The sequence below is a fragment of the Corticium candelabrum genome, chromosome 8 (genome assembly GCF_963422355.1).
Source record: "Corticium candelabrum chromosome 8, ooCorCand1.1, whole genome shotgun sequence".
Classification (NCBI taxonomy): domain Eukaryota; kingdom Metazoa; phylum Porifera; class Homoscleromorpha; order Homosclerophorida; family Plakinidae; genus Corticium; species Corticium candelabrum.
The window spans coordinates 5,142,847-5,163,781 of record NC_085092.1 but is presented as its reverse complement, the minus strand read 5'-3'; the positions used below and the strand labels follow the sequence as shown (position 1 = coordinate 5,163,781).

General features: G+C 41.5%; 2 protein-coding genes and 1 long non-coding RNA gene across 3 annotated transcripts; 2 read left to right on the top strand and 1 right to left on the bottom strand.

Moving 5' to 3' along the window:
• LOC134183513 (uncharacterized) lies at nucleotides 1–3,399 on the top strand. Its single transcript, XR_009970521.1, has 3 exons — nucleotides 1–867; nucleotides 2,504–2,623; nucleotides 2,972–3,399. It is a non-coding gene; the product is annotated as an uncharacterized LOC134183513 (long non-coding RNA).
• LOC134183566 (uncharacterized) lies at nucleotides 1,020–1,874 on the bottom strand. The gene has a single exon (XM_062651148.1). The coding sequence runs from the start codon at nucleotides 1,815–1,817 to the stop codon at nucleotides 1,134–1,136; it is 684 nt and encodes a 227-aa protein (XP_062507132.1). The 5' UTR covers nucleotides 1,818–1,874; the 3' UTR covers nucleotides 1,020–1,133.
• A 463-nt stretch (nucleotides 3,400–3,862) lies between the features above and the next one.
• Nucleotides 3,863–20,933, top strand: LOC134183357 (ankyrin-1-like). The gene is made up of 9 exons (XM_062650860.1): nucleotides 3,863–4,010; nucleotides 4,335–4,460; nucleotides 5,210–5,308; nucleotides 6,572–6,661; nucleotides 6,718–6,816; nucleotides 12,479–12,592; nucleotides 14,271–14,381; nucleotides 14,449–14,518; nucleotides 20,503–20,933. Exons 1-9 carry the CDS (start codon nucleotides 3,882–3,884, stop codon nucleotides 20,931–20,933), a joined length of 1,269 nt encoding a protein of 422 aa, XP_062506844.1. The 5' UTR covers nucleotides 3,863–3,881.
• Nucleotides 20,934–20,935: the final 2 nt, after the last annotated feature.

Here is a 20,935-nt window from a genome sequence, read left to right as displayed (position 1 = left end):
TCAGAAGGCTGGTACACTGAAAGTGTTCAGAACCAAAAAGGTAATGCATATTACAATAATTGCAATTAATTAAATACATACTGCATGATGATATAAATTCTCTCTACGTATACGTAGCTGTAAACACAGTCAACAGAATGAAGACATTAGACATTGATTGATGTGTTAGTAAAGGCTTTCTATAGCCATACATAGACGTGTGTGTTGTTAATATTAACAATGAGAAAGCTTGCTATACTATAATACGTAATTGTCTGCTTAAAACACAAATTTTAGAATGTTAATTGTCTTTAAAACAAATGATGATGACTGTCATTGTTCTATTTATATTTTTAAATCTGGTTTACTTAATTAATTAATTTAAGTTGAATTGTTGTTTGCGCATACAGTTTGGCAGCTGTATGTTGAACATTACTTGTAATTTAGGAATAATAAAGAGAATGTACCGACTTATAAAAATATTCATATACAATTAGTTTTTATAAATTACACAGTGTGACCTGTAAAGTTATATATCCAGTAGGTTTTAGCCTTGCAATAGATAATATGTAGAAAATTTAGAAATTGTAATTAATATTAACAAAATAATTATACTACCGTTGATTAATGCTCTTATACACTCTATAGATACGGATACCGTTGTAAATGAAATGAAACAAGACATTGTCTATATCAAACAAACAGTTGTAAAGATCCTTCAGAGATTGGAAGGAATCGGTGAAATCGGGCAATCATATCACCTTGCAACGATATGGCAGTGAAAGTCGGCCATCAAGTCACTGGATTGGTTTCAAGGATGACGATGTAGCAGTCAAAGCAGTGATGGAAAGTCAGAATGAAGCAACAGTTGCAAAATTTGGCTGCATGGTATGTGTCCTTCCACAAAATATTTTTCAACAATTATAATATCTCTAACCAGTGAAACACAGATATGTATATGTTAGGTTGGCAATCTTTGTTGTTTTTATGTTTGTCTGTTTGTCGTAGGTATTTTATTCAATAGAACAAAGTACGTACAGATGGAGGCTAAATCCTCTACAACACAATGTCCTCATCAGTCCAATTAACTACACACGTGCTTGCTCCTTTACTAAAAAAAAAGTAAAGGCCAAATGGCCTTGGAAAAACACAAATTAACTAGCATCATCTAAAAGTCTCTCCACTTTCCTGTAGATGACTCGAGCATTGGCTTTTTGTAGCTGAATGGACATGCGCTCCCTCCAATGTGTCTTGAATGAGGAGGCATTTGTTGTTCCATAGGCATCCGTTGATCTACTTGACAAATGCTGTAGGTACATTTCTGCTTGTTGTCCCCATCGACCAAAATGTTCCAAGACTAGTGGGACTGCTGTCACTGTTTCCTTACCAAGAAGTCGTTCTCTGCTATATTTTTCCGTTTTCTTCTGCTCTCTCCTGGATGCTGCAGCACCTTCCGTAGATGCTGATGCTGAAATTACTTCACTGCTCCAGGGATGTGCTAGCGAAATGTCTAAATCTGTGTTGGACCCTGATCCAACATCGAAAACTGTTATGTCAGGGCGGTTGTCAGATGTAATGTATCGATGACGTGGCTCTCTGTGATGGTGCATTTGTAAGCTGCGCAGACAGTCTGACCATACATTGGCAATACACTCATGGGTCCAGACTGGACCACCGCCCCACTTACATGTTAGGAGATGGTATCCACAACTGTCCAGAAAAGAACCACAGTCACACTGACGAATACAGCCATCGAAGGGCATGGCTAACCCCAATCTCAAGCAAGCCGCCAAACGAAAATCGCGGGAAACTAGTGCGAGCTTATTTGAGGTGGGCATAGCATTCAGCCAGGCTCCAGCGCCCTTGCCTTGAATCGATCTTAGCCTAGCTGCATCTCGCTGGGAGGGGGCCTTCTCGATCATTGCTGACGTCTTTTCTTTAGCGTGTTGCCGTGTCAGCCTCTGTTGTAGTTTAGTTGGAACTTGAATCATTTCAGTAATATCTGTCCCATCACTGCCAGCCTGCATCAGCGAAAATGCTATCGATTCCTCGACACCATTTGAGTTGACTAGAAGATCAAGTGCGGATTTGAGGTCTGGATAACGAATAGGCAGATGAACCAGAGTGTGAACCCAGGACGAAAGAAAAGCAAATCGAGAAGTGCTGAGGCATGGTGACATGCTGAAACCACCAAACCTGACCGGCAGTGTAGCTTGCATCCAGGAAGAGTCAGTGAGGTGACTATATCCCAATAAGTGAGTGAAGGTCTCACGAGAAATCTTATCATGGACCTCGGCAGCTGCCTGAAGTCTGTCAGGGCAAACTAAACGTGCTAAATGGTTCATGCGAGGAACATGGCAGAATCGTAAAAGAAGCATTGCAGTTTGTCTGTCTGTCTGTCTGTCTGTCCGCCTGTCGGTCTGTTCGTCTGTTTGTCTGTCTGTTTGTCTCTGTTCATTTGCTTATTAATTATTTGGCATTTAGATTGTTGTTGTGTCTGTTGCTCAATTTAAGGTCGTTTTAGGATGTGGCAGACAAAAGTTGGCAGAGGATCTTATCAGAAAACAGTGACATTTACTGGTAGCAAAATTGGATGCAGATGATGTTGCCGATCATTTATACCAACGAGAGATAATATCATCTGGTGAGATGGGAAATATTAATAACACTGATGATCTTGGGAAATACAGGACAAGTTTACTGAAATTGATTAGGAAACGTCAGTGGGTTGAAGGAGTATAATTTGCAAAGATATTTTCAGTTAGTGAAGTCAATTGTGAAGTCGGGTGGATGGGTTAAATTGCTTGTTTGTCCATGAATTTAATTTGTAGCATGTTTGTCTATTGGCTTCTTTATCTTTCTTCACAGCCTCTCATGTGCACAAGACGAGCGGAGAGTGATGATATTGTATCTCTTTGCTCTTTTTGTGCAAAGTGGAGGGCTGTGAAAAAGTAGGGCTTGCATATTGTTAGTTGAGCGTTTGCATTTGTAGGGTAGGAAATGGTTGGAAGTCCAGAATATGTTGATGACTCGTTACTACTGTCTGACCTGCACAGTGTGGTTCAGTCAACTGTCGGCAGTAACAACAATTCAAACCGATAGTGGACATGATTAGGGAGATACTTGATTGTTTGAGCGACAAGCATGAGTCTTAGCATGGTTATTGATATCAATTAGTGTTGGAAAATGTTAGATTGACAATGTCTTTGTTGTTACAGAATAGGAAATTTTATAGATTAGTGCAAACACTGTGGCTTGTTTGCAGTCACTGGTAACTGATTTTTATTGTTTTTATAGACAAGTCGATCTCATTTATTTGTATGTTTTAGAATTTGTCGTGCAGATTTGTTATTATGTGTGCATGAGTTAGTCATCAGCGTCATGTCTTCTTATGATGAAAGATAAGCAGACGATATTCACATGGAGAGCAACTGCATGTGGCAGTGCAGCAACAGCAACAGCAAATAAATGGACAGACAAACATACATACAGACGAGTAGACAGACAGAAAGACAGATTGACAAACAAACAGACAGACAGACAGACGGGTGGTGGCTGGACAGACAGGCAAACAGACATGTTTGTAAAAACATATTTACACGATCAACAGAACGAATGGACCTGGTATGTCATTGCAACAGAGACATCATATCATGGACAGTGACAATCGACGAAAATTGTGGGAACTTTGTGTGTCCCTTTCAGTAGTAGGCACCAGCAGCTACAATTGTAATAGTTAAACCTCACCCAATAAATTAAATATATTACGGTATAAAATGCATCTAAAAATAAAATTAGTTGATATCAACTTTTTGCGTTAAGTCACGCGACATGATGACACAGTTACTAAATTTAGCACTCATTGCATTTGTCCACACTTGCGTCTGAGCTTAACGGTCTAGATGGCGAAAAGCCAAAGTTCAAGAGCGATTGACGATGCTCTTCTCGATGCTGTTGTGCAAAAGGACGTAGAAAAGGCCTCCGAAGCAATCGCGAAGAGCGCTGACGTCAATGTTGTAGCAAGAGATTTGGTAAGAATTTGAGTGAGTGATGGGAAATATAGAGCGCAGCGTGTTCGACGTTATAAATCGCAGAATTTGTGATCGAGCCGCGAGTATGTTTGTAGTGAAGACGTCGTGTGTATGTTAAGCTTCTCAACGTAAGAGTCGAGGTGACGTTGCTTTTACCGTCTGACTTTGTACCGACCAGATTATTGAATGAATCGTTTCCTCTATCTCATACGCGCTTGCTTAGCCGACACAAATGACGCTCGCTATATGGTCACGTACACACACACTCCCATGTTATGGACGGTTTACAACTGACTTTACTTTAGACGACTCCATATTTTGTAGGGAAGGTATGGTACTCGATTGGGTGGTTATCCATCTGCTCTTCAAGTAGCGTGTGGTGTGGGATCAACCGATATGGTTGATGTACTTATAAGAAAAGAAGCCGATGTGAAGTATCAAGAGAAGGGGGTGAGAATGCAGTGTAATATGTGAAGTGTGTGTGACTATGTGCAACTTGTTAGTTTATTGTGATTGTCAGATTAGTGTTGAGTTGATAAATTGGTTAGCAATTTGAGTGCAGTTTGTTGTGTTTCAATGATTGATTTAATGAGTAATGTTAATGGCATCTCTGGTGTGCTTACAATGAATAATCAATGAATAGGTTGTCACAGCTGGCAAGTTGGACCAACATTGTGTTGTAAGATATAGACACAGAACAGAGAAGGAACATGCTAGATTGGCATTGTTATCTTACCTTGCACTATTTCATTCCTACTCGTATATATTTATTCAAGTGTGGGCTTGAAAATGAATGAAGGAGAGTGGAAAGTAGAGAAAGGTTTTAACATAGATACTTCTAGTTATTGTGTTTGTTGTGTATATTTCTTTACTAAAATAGATATTGTATGTGCTATTGCTAAAAGTAAGCGACATGTAGCAGGTTGTCACCTCAGATGTAGGCTTGAGGTGAAATTGAGTGTTTGCAAGACTTAAATGCTTCGAGACAAGCAGACACGTCAATGGAGTCCAAATGATATGAATTGTTAAACGTTTGGTGGTGTAATGAGGTTATGATGTATTATGTGGAATTGGGTTTAGTGAGAAGAAATGGTGAATTGGATGTGTTATATTTTATAGTCAGTGTTTCTAGATGTAAATGTATTAGTATTGTATTCACTGCTAACAACATCATGATCTTATGTCTGTTATCTGGGTAGGGGGGATTAACAGCTCTACACTATGCAAGTGATGGTGGTCATGTGTCTATTATGAAGAGATTAGTAGCTGCTGATTGCAACAAACAAGTAAAAAGCAATGTGAGTGTATTAGTATGTGACAGTATTTGTGATTTGATTTTGCCAATTGAGAAATGATGTAAATGAGTGTTACATTAGCAACACTGTGTTGATTAACATAAACTGTTTTGTGGTGTATTGGAATTGGTGTAGTTTTGAGGTTTGGGTAATTGTCACTTTGTTGATGGAGTTGAGTAAAAATAGTTTGAAGAAAAGGCGTGTCAACTGGAAGGACATTGTGTATAGATACAATGAATGATGTGCATACAGTTTGATGCTCATGATTGAAACATCACATGGAGAAACAATGTTCAATGATTAGTCTTGCGGTTTTAGTTAAACTTTTGTGGTAGACTTTAGTTTTCATTCATAAAACTGTGCATGCAACGTCCATGTTTTTGCATATGCAAACATGCAACTTAGATGGTGTCCTGGTGAAATGTTTGGCATGATAGATAATGAAAGCAAAACATCCATTACAAAGCACAGTCCCTTGTCAATTGAAGTGACACTGTTAACCACACATTGATGCCTCTTGAGTCGTTTTTAAATATGTAAGCAACACGTATGTGGCCTGATTTCATTTCATACAAAGAAGCTGTCCACACTGTGTGTCAGACGTTGTCCTAAATCTGTAGTAGCTGCACTCCAGAAAGGTTGCTATTGCTTATACAGTGTAGACACATTGTGCAGTATGTCCAGCTTTCATTGTCAAGTGTGTGAAGATCATAAGTCACAAGAAAAGAAGAGTGCTTTGCAGATGTGTGAATCAATGCGTAGATTCTTATTCTGCAAAACAGTTTAGGGACTGTTATGTCTGGTGTGACAGTGGAGAGTCATGAGGGGAAAGGAGGTGACATAGCAGTGACTTGACTGGATATGTATGTACTCCTGGATATGTATGTACAGTACTGGATGCTTTTTGGTGTCCAAAGTGACCACAGACAGTGTAGAGTGGCAGATATATTTGTAAGATCCTGCAACTGACGTCATCGAAAACAAGATGATGTGTGCATACTGATATGGTCTTTAGTGAACGTCTAACAAACCAAATTTGGTATTTAAATCACACATTATCTGTAAAACAGCAATACACTGACACTTCACCAGACCCTTTCTTGCCTGGAAGTTTGATCTGATGGGAGAGGGTTGGGCTACCTAAGACTATTGATTGATGACGTATTTTTCTAGCCCTGAATTGTGTCTGTTGTATATGTGTGTTTCATGCAGTGCAGTTAGTATTGTACTGATAAATGTTCTTCTAACATTGTGTGTCAACTACAGGATGGATGGACAGCTCTACACGTTGCTGGTAATGTTGATGTTGTTGATTATCTGTTGAGTATTGGTCTCAACCTTGAAGATTGTGATGCGGTTTTACTGTTAACATTACTTTTGCTGACTTGTAGTTATTGTTTCAAATTGTTTAGGCTGGCTACACACCATTTCTCAGGGCATGTCGTTATGGTCGTTTACCTGCAGTTCAACGTCTCATCAAATCAAAGTGCAACAAAGCAGCAACAAGTAATGTAAGTTTGTTTGTATGTAACATATTTTGTGATGACATTCGAACTGTTGTTTGTACTTGGGAGGATTGGCAAGGTCCTGTGATGGTAGGAAGTGTGTGTGTAACATGATTGCACTGCAGATTTGGTTCTCTATGGTGTGCAGTGCTTTTCGCACATGATGTAGCAGGAGAGCACGTGAGAGGGCTGGGAGAGAGAGAGAGAGAGAGAGAGAGAGAGAGAGAGAGAGAGAGAGAGAGTGGTTATTGGGTCTTTGCTATTTTATTTGAGTTCGGAATTAGGCGTGAAGACTTGCTTTGTTATTACTCTAGCAGAGTCTCACAGTCATTACCTCTAACTATCTACTTACAATGATTTGAGAAGCATGCAGTTCATGTAATGCTTGGCGATTGCAAACACGTGTCCTTCGATCAAACACATGTATTGTACGGCAAGCAGTCTGCTTACACTTATAAAGTCTCTGTCTTCATACAAGTGCAGAATTTGATGCAGCAATTCTAAACCAAGATGCGACAAACACAGCTGAACAGAAACTGCACTTGAAGCTTCATTATCGGTCGTGCTATTGTGGAAACTAACGGCCTCCTGCATTTCATATTATGCATTTCTTTATGGCAATCTCTTGACTTTGGCCACTTGTCTGAAGCAACAAAGACTGAAATCACTGAAATGTATGCAAAGAAGTTGCCTTAATTGCAACTAATTCTCCCTCTCGACGTGTTGCAAGGTACCAGTGGGCTTAATCGGGGGACAGCTTCCGGTTATTGAGGCTGATCTATGCTTAGCGCCACCCAACACTGGGCACGCAGGACCTCAGCCTGCCACTGTCGCCTGACTGCACAAAGGACCCGCTGCCGCCTGGCAGCTGACACCATACCTAACAATAGCTTCGTTCCCAGAATACCACTGGTTGTCAATTGACGCCTGTACTCTGACGGCATGCCGCTTGCTCTGCGGCCCCAGTGGGGCTGCCCCCCAAATACCCTCCCAAGCAAGTGTCAGCATGCGTTGGTCCGTTGCGGCACCACGCAAGATAGAGACATGAACCAAATGCAACACAAAACAACTGCCAATTTATTTCTATCTACTATTTTCGCTCACTCATGCGACACACCGCAGACTGCAACACTTGAATATTCGATCTCACATACGTCTTGAAGCACTCAGAGGTCCAACGGCCCATCCTTTGGATCAAATGCTCTGGTAATCCAGGTGCCGCTGCACTAGAAGCTGCTGCAATTCGAAAACTGTGCGAGGTGTATGAGCTCGAATCCATACCCACGTTATCCAGTAAAGATCGCAGTTGAAAAGAAAGTCTGTCTCTCGACAGAAATGCTTCTGACTGGAAGCAGAAGAGCAGTAAGCCAACGTCCATCCACAGGACTGCCAAATACCGTTTAATGGCACGTACAGGGCACACGGGACCCCCGTGGGAGCCAGTACTACATTGCAGCCGTGATGAAAAGGGTCTGACTTGGACATTCGTAAGTGGAGCACTACCATGTCCTCCCTAAACTGAACATCTTTTCCGCGTAGTGTCCGCTTGTTGAAGGACGTGTCGCTTGCTGCTGTAAATTCTGAGACCCGCATGAAACTAAAGAAAGCCGTGATGAATGCTGCTCAATACGTTAACTTATCTCTCCGGCACAGCTGAGGCCATGGGCGCACGGACGTCTTCAAACTCCTTAAGAACTGTCAATGTGATCGGGTGTCGAAGTGGTCTCTTGTGAGAAGTCTTTTGTGATCTCCGTATGCCGCAGAGAACCAACTGCAAACGAGGTGTTGTTTGGAGTGGGTCGATGTACCCTGTCTGGATGTGACTTCTCCACCTGTTCGTGAGACAATGCATCAGCCAATGTATTATTCACGCCGTGAATATGCGAGACTGAGACAGTAAAGTTTCCTCTAGCTGCTATAAAGTAGAGCGAACGTACGAGCTGCATGATGTGTTTGTCTTTAGTGGTCTTTTGCCGCCAAATATCAAGTACCACATGGTTGTCACAGTGGAAAAGCAAACGTTTTTCGGTCCATTTAGACCCCCAGATAGCTGCCGCGATAACAATAGCGTACAGCTCTTTCCACACGATCAAAAACGACTTCTGCTGGTGTTGCTCCAGCCAGTGCCCGCACAGCAACTGTCCGTTCCAGCAGGCCCCAAAACCATGTGATCCTGCCGCGTCAGTAAACAGCTGTATCTCTGGAGACAGCTGCCACAAAGTAGTAAGGAAGTACGACTTCCCTGGCCACGACGGAAGTACGTGTTGCCACCACTCGATGTCTGCGCGAGTGTCCTGTGACAAGTTTACCCGATGACTAAGTGTTCTCGCAGTTGTTGCTAAATCGATTAATCTTGTAATAAATATTCGCCCTGTCGGTAGGACCTTCCCAGCAAACGAGAGCTTGCCGATCAGCGAGGTAACTGGCGTTTTGTGCACTTCTTACGTAAGTACCACTGCTGCAGATCGGCTTCGAGATCTTCCTATTTGGACTGCGGAAGGCATAGTACCTTACTGTGTGAGTCAATCTCTATACCTAAAAAAGTCAAAATTTTTGCTGGTCCTTTCACCTTCTCGGGTGCCCACTCTATACCCAGACGCTGGAGCGTCGCCACGGTGGTGTCTAAGATTTCTTGGCCTTTGTCTCTCGTGGAAGCTAATATGAGAAAATCATCCAGGTAATGAATCCACTCTACTGCATCTGCCATTTGGTTAAACAACCACGGGGACGATCGAAACCAAACGGCAACCTCCTGTGGTAGTAATAGCTGCCCTGCCACGCCCAACAGATGCCAATCGTCTGGATGGACATGACAATGACGAAACGCGTTCTTGAAGTCGATTTTGATCATGTACAGGGATGATTGAAACGTCTCAATCATAGCAATGGCCGTGTCCACGGATGGGTATTTCATGGTAACATCGGATTTGTCGATTGCATCGTTCACACTTTTGCCCATGGGTGCCGACAGATGACAGATAAGTCGTCAAGACCTGTCTTTCTTGGGCACCACACCCAAGCCAGACGAAACGAAATTAGCTAGTGGGGGATGGTCGTGTGGCCCGGAGAGAAAACCTTTATCACACTCTGCTGCCAATGCTGTCGAGACCACGTCTGGATGCTGAAGTGCCGACTGAAGGTTACATGCTGAGTAATGTAGCGTGTCGTCCTTACAATCTATTCTGAACCCTTGCTCTAAGCACTCTAATAACCAGTGGGCACATCTGACTGCAAGCAAGCTCTGAAGCAAGTTGACTGATGTACAACACTGATTAGAAGAGCTTGCACCCTACCATCTCACAAGCTATAAATACATTCACGTAGCTCATTAATTATTGACTCTTACATCTGCAGTTGCAATAACATTGTTTTACTGGGTTTGTATTAGCATTCTCATCACTGATTAACCATTTTTGTCAGACCGGGTGTTTTGATTGAGTGGTTGGAATTGAGTGAAGAATGGACCTCCTTTGCTGAACTAGCGCAACAGTGCCCAGATTGCTTATTTTCCTTGTCCTTTCATTCCCCCACCACCTCACGTGAAAAATACAACTAATCACTGCATTGATCTTGACATCACTCTATAAGACATGTTTAATCCTGATTTCAGACAAGCCAATGTATGTTACCAAAGTTTCGATCAAAGACCATCAAGACTTGACAGAGTTGAAACTTTTACGACACAGTACTACTATCAGCTGCAATAGATCCATGCCCATCTCTGATGTTTGGAGTAGATGAACTCTAATTTACATGAACTGCAGTCTGTTATGTAGAACTGACACAAACAAAGCGATAGGATTCCAGAACATGAATATAGATAAGCAGGGTTGGAGTAATGTGTTTGAATCTGGTCGCCAGTTGGCCACATAGAGGAACGGTTGATTGCCAAACTTTCACTAGTTTCTAGTTCAGACAAGTCATTAATATCACTGTTGAGACCCTTTCCCAGATTATCATGTTTGACATTAAATGAAGACGTAACTAGGAATTTGCAGTAACGTTGGATGAACATTGTAGATAGCAAGTAAACACATCAATCTACAGTATTATGCTTGGGATTCTTTCTATGTAATACTATGAGTATTCTTATTTATCCTAACTTTCAACTAATTGTATAGCTACAACCAAACAAAAATGTGGTTTGTCATCACCTCGACATCCTGTCAATGCATCCAATAAGACATGAGCATTCTTTGGTTGAGTAGATAAGAGCGTTTCTTCTCTTATGACTCAGTGCCACTATTGTTGTTGAGAACAGTGCATCCGGCTACTGCATGTAACCCCACCAGTCGTATGGCTAGCTGTGCTAATCTCTGGAACACAAGTGATAAACTTTTGTTATTGTAGTGCTTCAATAGCGCGTGGCATCATTCAACATCTAGATTTCAGAACTGGACATGCAGAAACTTTTGTCTGAACGGACTTTCGTAGTAGCACTAGGAGATGTACGAGCTCGTGGACGTACCTGGTAGTTCTTCTGATAGAAAGACACTCATGCAGCTTGATGTGGAAAAAGCTGTTTGTTTTGCCACTTCTGACGCCTGCCGTTAGCAAATATCTACATAACAGTTTTCATTTGTCTCAATTCAAGATGGTCAGAGTCTTCGTTTCCTTTGAACAGCGTAGAAAAGGATCTAAATAGGCAGTTGCCGTCACTTTCAACTACGGTTGACTGCAGATTTCGTGTTTCATTCAGGAGAAGCTGCTGCTCAATGGCGTCTCATCGATGATAGAGGTGTTGACTTGGATTTGCTGGTGTAGCATATAACACCGCAATTATTTGAAAAATTAAACACGCCTGCATGTCTTTAGTTGGGTTTGTCTGGAGCTGACAGCAGAGACCAATGAGATTGGTACAGGCAGTAAAGTGTATAAAAATGGTAGTCAACCAGAGAATAGCAACAATTCGCAATAGATTGCTATTTGATTCGTTGTTAGGTAATACGTACGAAGGTGCTAAGTAGACGGCCTACTTTGCAGTGTGCCACTAAATGGTAGACTTAGAAAGTAGCAACATATTGTAACGCAAACTTATCTGCTGAGCAGGTGGTTTGCATCCAAAAGCCGCTGCCACGATAGAATAAAACTACCAAATATTTCTAATTGCCAAATTGGCGACCTCACCGCTTGTTTATTCGCCAACCACCTAGAAGTGGTCGCCATATGGCGACTTGGTGACCAGATTTTTTGAACCCTGACTGATAAGACTTTTAATTAATTAATTTAGAACTCAATTGGTGATACAATCTTTTTTACATAAACTGCACTGATCAAGCCACTCATGCACACACTGGATTCTGTTTATTGTAAAATTGTTGAGTAAACAAAGTATTTCTCATCTGGTGTTGATCCTAGTGGGTTGTTGAAACAAGCAAACTGACTTTCTGAGTACCAACTCATTTATCATTTCTTTTTATTTGTATCAACAACAATATTTTGAATTGACTTATTCAGAAGTTTGTTTATTGTTCAAATGTTAATTGGTTCTAATGCAATGTGTCTGTTGTATATGTTTGCATGTCTGTTGTATATGACAGCAAGCAGTTGCTGCTGTTTGATAATAGTCTGTGTGTTGGTGCAGTATGACTGCATGCCATTTTAGTATCATTGTAAATTTATGGTTTTGACTGTTTTTTATATCTAATGTAAATTGTTTATTGTTTAGGATGGATCAACAGCATTACATCTGATCTGTTCATGGTATGGTGTTACGAATGACCATTTATCAATTGTCAAGCTGTTGACATCATTGAGAGTTGATGTGTCAGCTAAGAACAATGTATGTAGAAACTTGTTGTATTTGGTTTGAAGTATTTTGTGCTAATATGTTTTGGTTGTTCTTTGAGCTCTAATGTAAGATAATAAGAGATATGGCAGATGTGAGCAGTTAGTATTCAGTGTTCTTTCCAGGAATTTTTGGTCAGCTCGCAAAACAACTGATTGTCCAGTGGCGTGTCCACTTTTACCAATGTATTCAGTGTAGTCCAAATTGTCAATCTGGATATCCTGAATAACTTGTACAAGGCCCTAGGAACACACCTAGACCGGTCGTGTTAGAGCTCATTGCCTTGGTGGTTTTTTGTGTGCATTCCGGATTAGGTTCCACCTGACTGATTAAAGAACAGTATTAACCTATAAACAGCTGAAGGTAGAGAGACATCTCACTGGCCGATCTCCATGTGTAGCTAACTGATAATTAATAATTAGTAAATGCTTGAGAAAGCTTGTTCTCACTTAACCCACTCTTGTGGGAGGAGTTAGATGGAAGCTTTGGGGTGTTAAACTGTGAGCAATAAGAGCCAGGTTATTCTGTCTTATGCTGACATTTGTAGATATCGTCCATCTGACTGGAATTGATGGATCATATCAGACTCAAACGTCACTGTCTCAAATTCCAGCCGCATTTTCAATTTCCTGTGCTCTTCAGCCAGCAGTTTGCTGGCTTGGCCGGCTCTGTGTTGAACCCTGTTATTGTATGGTTAAATGTTTATGGGTCAGTGATGAGAACAAGAAGTGAAGACTATGATGATAATATATGAATGTCGTGTGACATTTTATCTCAACTGCTAAAGCAACAAACATGAACTGTTGAGTTGCGATGATTTTAATGAATTACGTTTTGCATTTTCACAGTGTAGTGCATTTTAAAGCCAACAGATAAATCAAATAATAAATTTGCAATCAAAGAATAAATTTGCAATCAAATCGTTTTCATTACTTTCAATCATTTAGCAGGCAAATTGTTCATTTGTCTGTTTTTGCAACCAGAATGTGCTGAGAAAGAGGAAACAGAAAGAAATCAATTAGTGTTAGTGTGTGGAGTGTGAATGGAGGATTAAGTTGCTGTACACTTGTTTGAAGGTGTGTGTTTTGAGAGAACAGTTTGCTAACCTGTTGGGGAAGCATGTAAACAGATGACATTGACCTTGTGGACAATTTCTTGGTTGTATGAAATATTGTCAAGTAGAGAAGTGAAGGAAGATGCTTTGTATTGTGATAAATTTTTCTATTGTCAATTTCTAGTAGTTAGGTGATGGTGTTGATATTTTCTGGTGTTACTGAATGGAAATGGGAGAATATTTATTGAAAGCATACACCGATAATGATCTTGTTTGAAGTGCTGATCATAATGTTGATGTACATTTAGAGTAATTAAATTATTTTTATGGGTCAGTCACATGAATGCATAGGATATGGATATGTGGTGGTTTGAAATGATGAGTGACACAGTTGTGAGCATTGATTTAGTGAATGTGTGATTAGTAATACAACTAGTTTGTTTGTTACTGTGTGAACAACAGATAACGAACGCTGGATTACAGTAACTGTGTTTTAGCATCAAATTTGTAAATAATTTATGTTGTTTAATGAACATGTATGTATATATACATACTAGTAAAGTATGAGGTGTTGCTGTTTATTGCACCAATAACAAACACTGTGCTTTTATTGGACAGGCTGGCAAAACTGCAATTCAAGTAGGAGAAGAAAGGCTGCAGTCAGATCAGGGCAGTCGCAAAGAAACTCGTTCTGCTATCCTTTCCCATTTGAAGGAATTCATCGAGGAAGTGTGATCTGATTGTTCTGTATTGTAAATTTTAATATTAACTATAACTTGTTTATGTGTGATGTTAGAGTGCTGTTGCAGCTGTAAATCCATCACCAGATGTTGTAGAAAGTGCAAACATTGATGTTCAACTTCCCAGTAAGTGAGACAATCGTGTGCATTATGACGATGTCACACAATAGCCAATACTGTATATGTAAACACCTTTTGTCATGTATAATGATTTTTCCTATCCCTTGAAGTAACAGCATACTAATGTTAGAAGAGATGATTATTTTCATTATCACACAAGTTCATCTCATCTAATATTCTTCTAGTAGATTGTCAGTATTTATTTTTATCATATTTGCAACTCACAACAGAGTGATCCAACTGACCAGCAGAAATTTGTATAGTTTTTATTGATTTATTTATGTGATACCTAAATTAATATCTGAATGTTGTATTGGCTTTTCTTTGTACGGAAAGTCAATACTGCATGTGATCATTGTTTACAATACCGTATAAGATGAAACATTGGCGGGAATTTATATTGGCGGTTTGCTAAGAAATTGACGAACAAAGCATATTGGCAGATTTTATTTTGGCAGTCGATATCGTTGCTTGATAACTGATGTACGTCTCACGATAAGTGGTCATGGAGGAGTTTGTGATTGACAGCTGTGTTTGTGGCTAACATTTCCCTAACTTACTTGTCTCCGACTACTGCATAGTGATGAAGAACTGCTTTGTGTTAGTACAATGAACGGGACTCGCGTGAACGTGACAGTTGAGCTTCATCCATAGTCTTTAACTTATGGCCTCATTCATAGGCAGAACAGATGGTAAGGAAGGACTCATCGGTGTGACGTACCACTTGATATGATGGCTGGTCCACGTGGACGGTCACGTCAACATATCCTGGTAGCCAAATTAATTGCGGATTTTATATTGGCAGTCGCTGAAAAATTCACCAATTTGCCAAAATAAATTTCCGCTAATATTTCATTCTAAACTGTAGTTTTCAGCTATTGTGACGTTATAATTTGAGTTGATGCTGTTTCGGTCAGTGAGTAAAGCTTGATATGGTTAAGCAGTTATGAGAGAGTAGCAGGAGTTAATCGTCATCTCATCACTTGCAAGAACTTGATGCCTGGAATTTCCAACACAGTGGCCAGCCCAAATGACCGCCCACTTGGGAATTTTTGGAAATTGTTCTCATTTACAGCGTAGGGGCCGCTAATGAGAATCAAGATGGTAGTGTGGCGCCCAAAGTTGATCAATATTCCGAGTCTGTATTAGTAACATGCCTTACCATACAGTACAGTGCACATACAGGTTTGGCAACTAGACAGCGGTCTTACACTGTGGATTAACAAAGGAACCTCTAAAGAAACACCTGACAAGAAGCTTAGGAGGGCCGTAGAGTCTGGTTGCACTCGTGAAGGAGCACTGTCTCAATTGCCCTCGAACTCCAGAATGTTGCGCTCACTTGAAAATAGGTCATTGACTACTTACCTTGACCTCGAGTTCTGCTTCCCGTTCCTCTCGAGCACTTTCACTGCTGTATCTGTCGACCTGCCTGATAGGAAGGTCGGCGCTCACGAGGAGGCAGAGCCCTGTCGTGGAGCCTCACGCATGCTAAACAGTGGCGTAGCGTCCAGTCCAACCGGTCCGGCCATGGCCGGACCGGTTTTTGAAATATGCACTTTCGCCAGACGCTCAATGGCATCAACTTCCGTTTTAAGGGTATAGCCGATTAAATAAGTAATATATTTCTGCTCATGCAGTACTTTGTGCGTCGGCCTTGCGTTCTCCAGACGTCAGTTGAAGGTACTGTACAGGCTCGGAGACCCAGCCGATGCGAGGCTAAGATGTGTGCAGGTAATGCACGGAGGTCCGAGGCCGCTAAAAAACCCGTTCATCTCAGAGCCGCCGCATCTATAATCAGGAGCAGACCTGTGAGATTAGGAGTCTAGCAAGTTGTCGAAGTAGTTGTCTGTCTTAAAGTTGTCCCGCCCATCTACTAGCGTGCGCTACATTGTCCAGCCCACTAGCGCGCGCTAGGCCGGACCGGTTTTCATTTACTTCCTACGCCCCTGCTAAAGGCTGGTGCTTGGGGAGTCCCGGGCTACCCAGACCGGACTGTGTCCCCACCCCGATATTTCACGTCGAACGGCATAGCCGTCTACGGAGAGTCAAGAGAAGAAAGGGAGTGGGAGGGATGGGAAGAACGTCCACATGCACAAACTGCAAAACGTGCTATGCTACTTCGCATGACTCGCAGGAACACACAAGACTTGCCTACCGTGCACTCCTGCGGCCGATGACTCATGATGCGCGCTGTCAAGGCAGAGTCAACTATGTGTAACTTCGTTAAACATTATTTTTTCAAGTTTAGTAAATATAGAAAGTTTTATTAAAAGTTTAGGTTAGGTAGCTGTAAAGCAAGAATATGCGAAGTGTATATTTGGTAGGCTATAATAAAGATGATTGAGTCTCATTTGCGCCGATACAACGTGTTTTGTGCCAAGTAACGTGACCTAGCTGTTCCAGTAAGTAAGTTCTGTGAAAGCGTGCAAGATATGGCGAAGCCATTAAGGTGCAAGAAGAGTATCTGGACATGCAAGAAGAGTATCTGGACAGCATTGCGTGCCATTAAAAACGAGAAGCCCATCTAGTAAGTGAAGAGGCTCTCAGAAGGCTGATTAACATGAGAAGACAGATGCAAATGTAGACTTACAGCTTGGCGATCGACTTCATGCTGAATCACGTTTTTAGGTAATCATTTTAGCCTCAATTTATTCACCCGTGTCTTAGGACATGTCTAGACATGATCAGATGTCGTCCCCTTGATGGTCGTGCTGCTGTCCTAGTCTGTCTACACAAAAACTAAACTTGATTCATCATTCGGGTGAAGCTAGGAAAGCGTGTTAGCTAATTTAAACTGCATGAACAGAGTGATGTAACCCTGCATGTGCAAGGCTGCCCATAAATCTGGACAGTGCTCCTATAAGCTTATAGAGACTGCAGGATGTTGCAAGATGGGCCTGATAGTATAACATTTAAAGCCATTTTTGAATTTATAAAACATACAGTATTGTATGCTATATGGAATGATGATAGCAGAACTGAGTTTTACACACACACGCTATAGCAAATGGTATTGCAGGGTTGGCACACACCCATGCTGACAGAAGAATACTAACACCTTTGGAACCTTTGAAACATTTTGGATATGACCTTGTTATCATCAGTCTTTCAACAGCCGTGCTCAGGTCTCCAAGCTGTCACTGCTCATATTGATACTACATAAACGATTTTATTTAGAGGAATGAACCAGTCAAGGATTTGAACAATACAGCCCTGTTGTTTCTGTGACATAGCAGACAAGTTGTCAAGAGAGCCAAGCCAAACTTGGCTGCATAATCAGCTGTTTTGGCTCCAGGAGACTCCAACTGGCTTTGAGTACTTCTGGTTACTCGTACGTAATATGATTTGGTTATGTCAGACTGTCAGTCAGTATTGATTCTTATTTGTCAAATAGTAAACAACTAAAACAAAAGATTCAGTGTCTTGTTAGCCACAGTCCAGACTCTGTCTTGCCATCAAACAGTGTGGCTGTACAAGACAGTGAAACCAGGATTTCACTTTGACTTTAGTTCATCAAGGTATGTCTGGCTGGAGTGAAGAATATTAACCAGTTAAACAGCAACTGCAGAAACAACCAGACAGTTTATACTGTTCTGTAAAGTTTGAGGCTTTTCCCACTCATTTATCATATATTTCAAAAGATTTCTTACGTGACTACAATGCTGACAACCTCAATTCAGAAGATAGTGCAGTAGCAGCTTTTATTGGAATAGAATACAGAAGCATGTAGGATATTTGAGAAGCTGGTCTTGTTAATAGTTTGTATGATATCATTAGATCTGCAGAGTCTAAGATGCATTGCTATACATTGTGAGTGACTTCAGGATTTCTAAAAAAGATGTTGTTTCATCAGTTCACGGCATGACCAAATGAGATCTTATGTAATGTATTTAACTAAATAATAACTGAAAGTAATAACAGTTCAAGTGTGGAATGAGTATTGATATAATTCCCCTGGGTAAGGAACTTGCACACAATTGCCTATCCCATCGTTTACTCAGAAGTTGAGTAAGTACAATGTGCAATGCAATGAGTACGTGGTCATTGACTGGAGTGGACAAAATCACTGATTCTGGCAATCCCATTGCAACATCCAGATTAGATCAGGACTTGCATTTTAGGCCTCAGAAGTTGTTGCATCATTATCAGTCCTTCTGTGAGTATCTCGCTATTAAAGTTTCAGGTGGATTGTTTGCTATGTGATGTAGATGTTGTGTGTGTGTGTGTGTGTGTGTGTGTGTGTGTGTGTGTGTGTGTGTGCGTGCGTGCGTGCATGCGTGCGTGCATGTGTGCGTGCGTGCATGCATGCGTGCGTGCATGTGTGCGTGCGTGCATGCATGCGTGCGTGCGTGCATGCGTGCGTGCGTGCCTGTGTGTGTGTGTGTGTGTGTGTGTGTGTGTGTGTGTGTGTGTGTGTGTGTGTGTGTGTGTGTGTGTGTGTGATGGAACCTTAGAGATGCTCAGTTTGGGTGAGGATGTGACTATCCAGTAGCTAAAATCTATGTTTGACGTCATTTTGGCGACTGAATTAGTTTTGGCAGACTGGCATAGTCAACTTCTTTTGCCCCTGCACAAGAAATGAATCCGTACCATCTGCGACAACAACCGTGGTATTGCCCTGTTAAGCATACCTGGTAAGGTGTTTGCCAAAGCTATCCTAAATCGGCACAAACCCAGAGCAGAACAACTTCTCCATGCATGCCAGTGTGGTTTCCGTTGCGGTAGAGGCTGTGCTTGACAAGAGGCACTTGAGCCGATATCAAGTGACGTAGTTTTTGTGTCGTAGCTATTGTGCGTAACATAGGTTCAAGTGTCCTGGCAAGAAAATCAGTTCCAATCGCCAGTAAGCCCTTCATACGCTGTTTATATCTTGCGCATGCGTCAATGTCAATAGACGAAAACTACTACAAAACCAGCTATTTAGGTGTCGATTGACGGGCATGGCAGCAGTGTAAGCTTTAATCAATACAAATTTTGGTGCTCACTGTAAACTGATTGCGCTTGGTTACTCTGAGAGAAAGATGTAGTACGGCAGACACAACATACGGGAATGTGACTTGTGCTTCTGGTCACATGCATAGTGGAAGGAACTCCAATTTTGCTCAAAGTGCGAGAGTGCTTGCAGAATTTTACTGAAACTGCAGTGTAGCAATCTCAGTTTGAGGTTTTAGAAGAAAAATTTTGAGAACTACATCTAAAAGCCTAAAATTTATCTACCAGAGTCACGATCTAACGAAACCTTATACTGCAACGTCTTGATCGTTCCAATTCAGGTTATAGAGAGACAGTCAGCTTTGCCTTTAGTGCAAATTAGAGAGTCTAAGTTCTCACGTTTACTGAGTGTTTGAAAAAGTGCACCCTTTTCAAAGGGATGCAGTGGGCATGTGCGAGCGTGACCCTGCACCTTTAAGGGGTACATGTCTGTTCAGAGGGAAGCAATACAGGAGGAGGAGTGTGTGTGTGTGTGTGTGTGTGTGTGTGTGTGTGCGTGCGCGTGCGCGCACGAGAATATCCATTTATCCATTTTGCTCATTGTGTGTGTGTGTGTGTGTGTGTGTGTGCGCACGCGCACGTGCACGTGCACGCACAAGACAACAGCAACACAGCAATGCTGGGTTTATAATGTACAGCAAGACTTAGACTCATTAAATGTGTTGGTTCAATTTGCTAAAACCTTTATGCTTGCCATTCACTTATTCTAGGCAGAAAGCAGTAGAGCGTGCTACTGAAGTTCAGTTTCAAGTGCAGCTGTGTGTGTGTGTGTGTGTGTGTGTGTGTGTGTGTGTGTGTGTGTGTGTGTGTGTGTGTGTGTGTGTGCACGCACGTGCTCTCAAGTGTGTGTTTGTGCATGTCCAGATAACTGTAATCATTAAGAATAGACGGTTGGAGTTAATTATTGCAAGCGTGTGTTCTACTATCATACTATTCAATGATTATCTTCTTATTTAATTTTAATAATCTGCTCATCAAATGTAATGATATTGTCGTAGCTTCAACTCCTTCTGTTGTTGACCGTTTGGGTCCTGAAGGAAAAGCTCTTTTTGATCAAGCATGCAAAAAAGGCAAAGTGCCAGGCAACACGGTGTTGATTGACAGTATGGGAGAGGAAGATGCTGGAAAGTCATGCCTTGAAGCTTCAATGACAGACAAACCATTTGTTGAAGGTCAGGAGAGTACGAAGGGAGTAAAGGTGAAGATGATGATCTCACAAGCAGTTGGACACGGCACGGACTGGAAGGAATTGAAAAGTGAAGAGGAGAGACAAGCGCATCTCAGCAAGCTGTTTGCAAGAGAATTTGTTGTTCATGACAAGGAACAACAGTCCAGCACAGCAAAGCCAGACGAGCAAGAGCAAAGCCCACAAGCAAGTTCTACAGAATCTGATTTGAAGGCAAACGTGAACGTGCAAGCAAGCGGTTGAAG

Coding starts and splice junctions, on each gene's coding strand:
- LOC134183357 (XM_062650860.1), top strand. CDS start 3,882: ATGGCGAAAAGCCAAAGTTCAAGAGCGATTGACGATGCTCTTCTCGAT. Junction 6,817..12,478: donor ACAAAGCAGCAACAAGTAAT/GTAAGTTTGTTT, acceptor TTTATTGTTTAG/GATGGATCAACAGCATTACA. Junction 12,593..14,270: donor ATGTGTCAGCTAAGAACAAT/GTATGTAGAAAC, acceptor TTTATTGGACAG/GCTGGCAAAACTGCAATTCA.
- LOC134183566 (XM_062651148.1), bottom strand. CDS start 1,817: ATGCCCACCTCAAATAAGCTCGCACTAGTTTCCCGCGATTTTCGTTTG.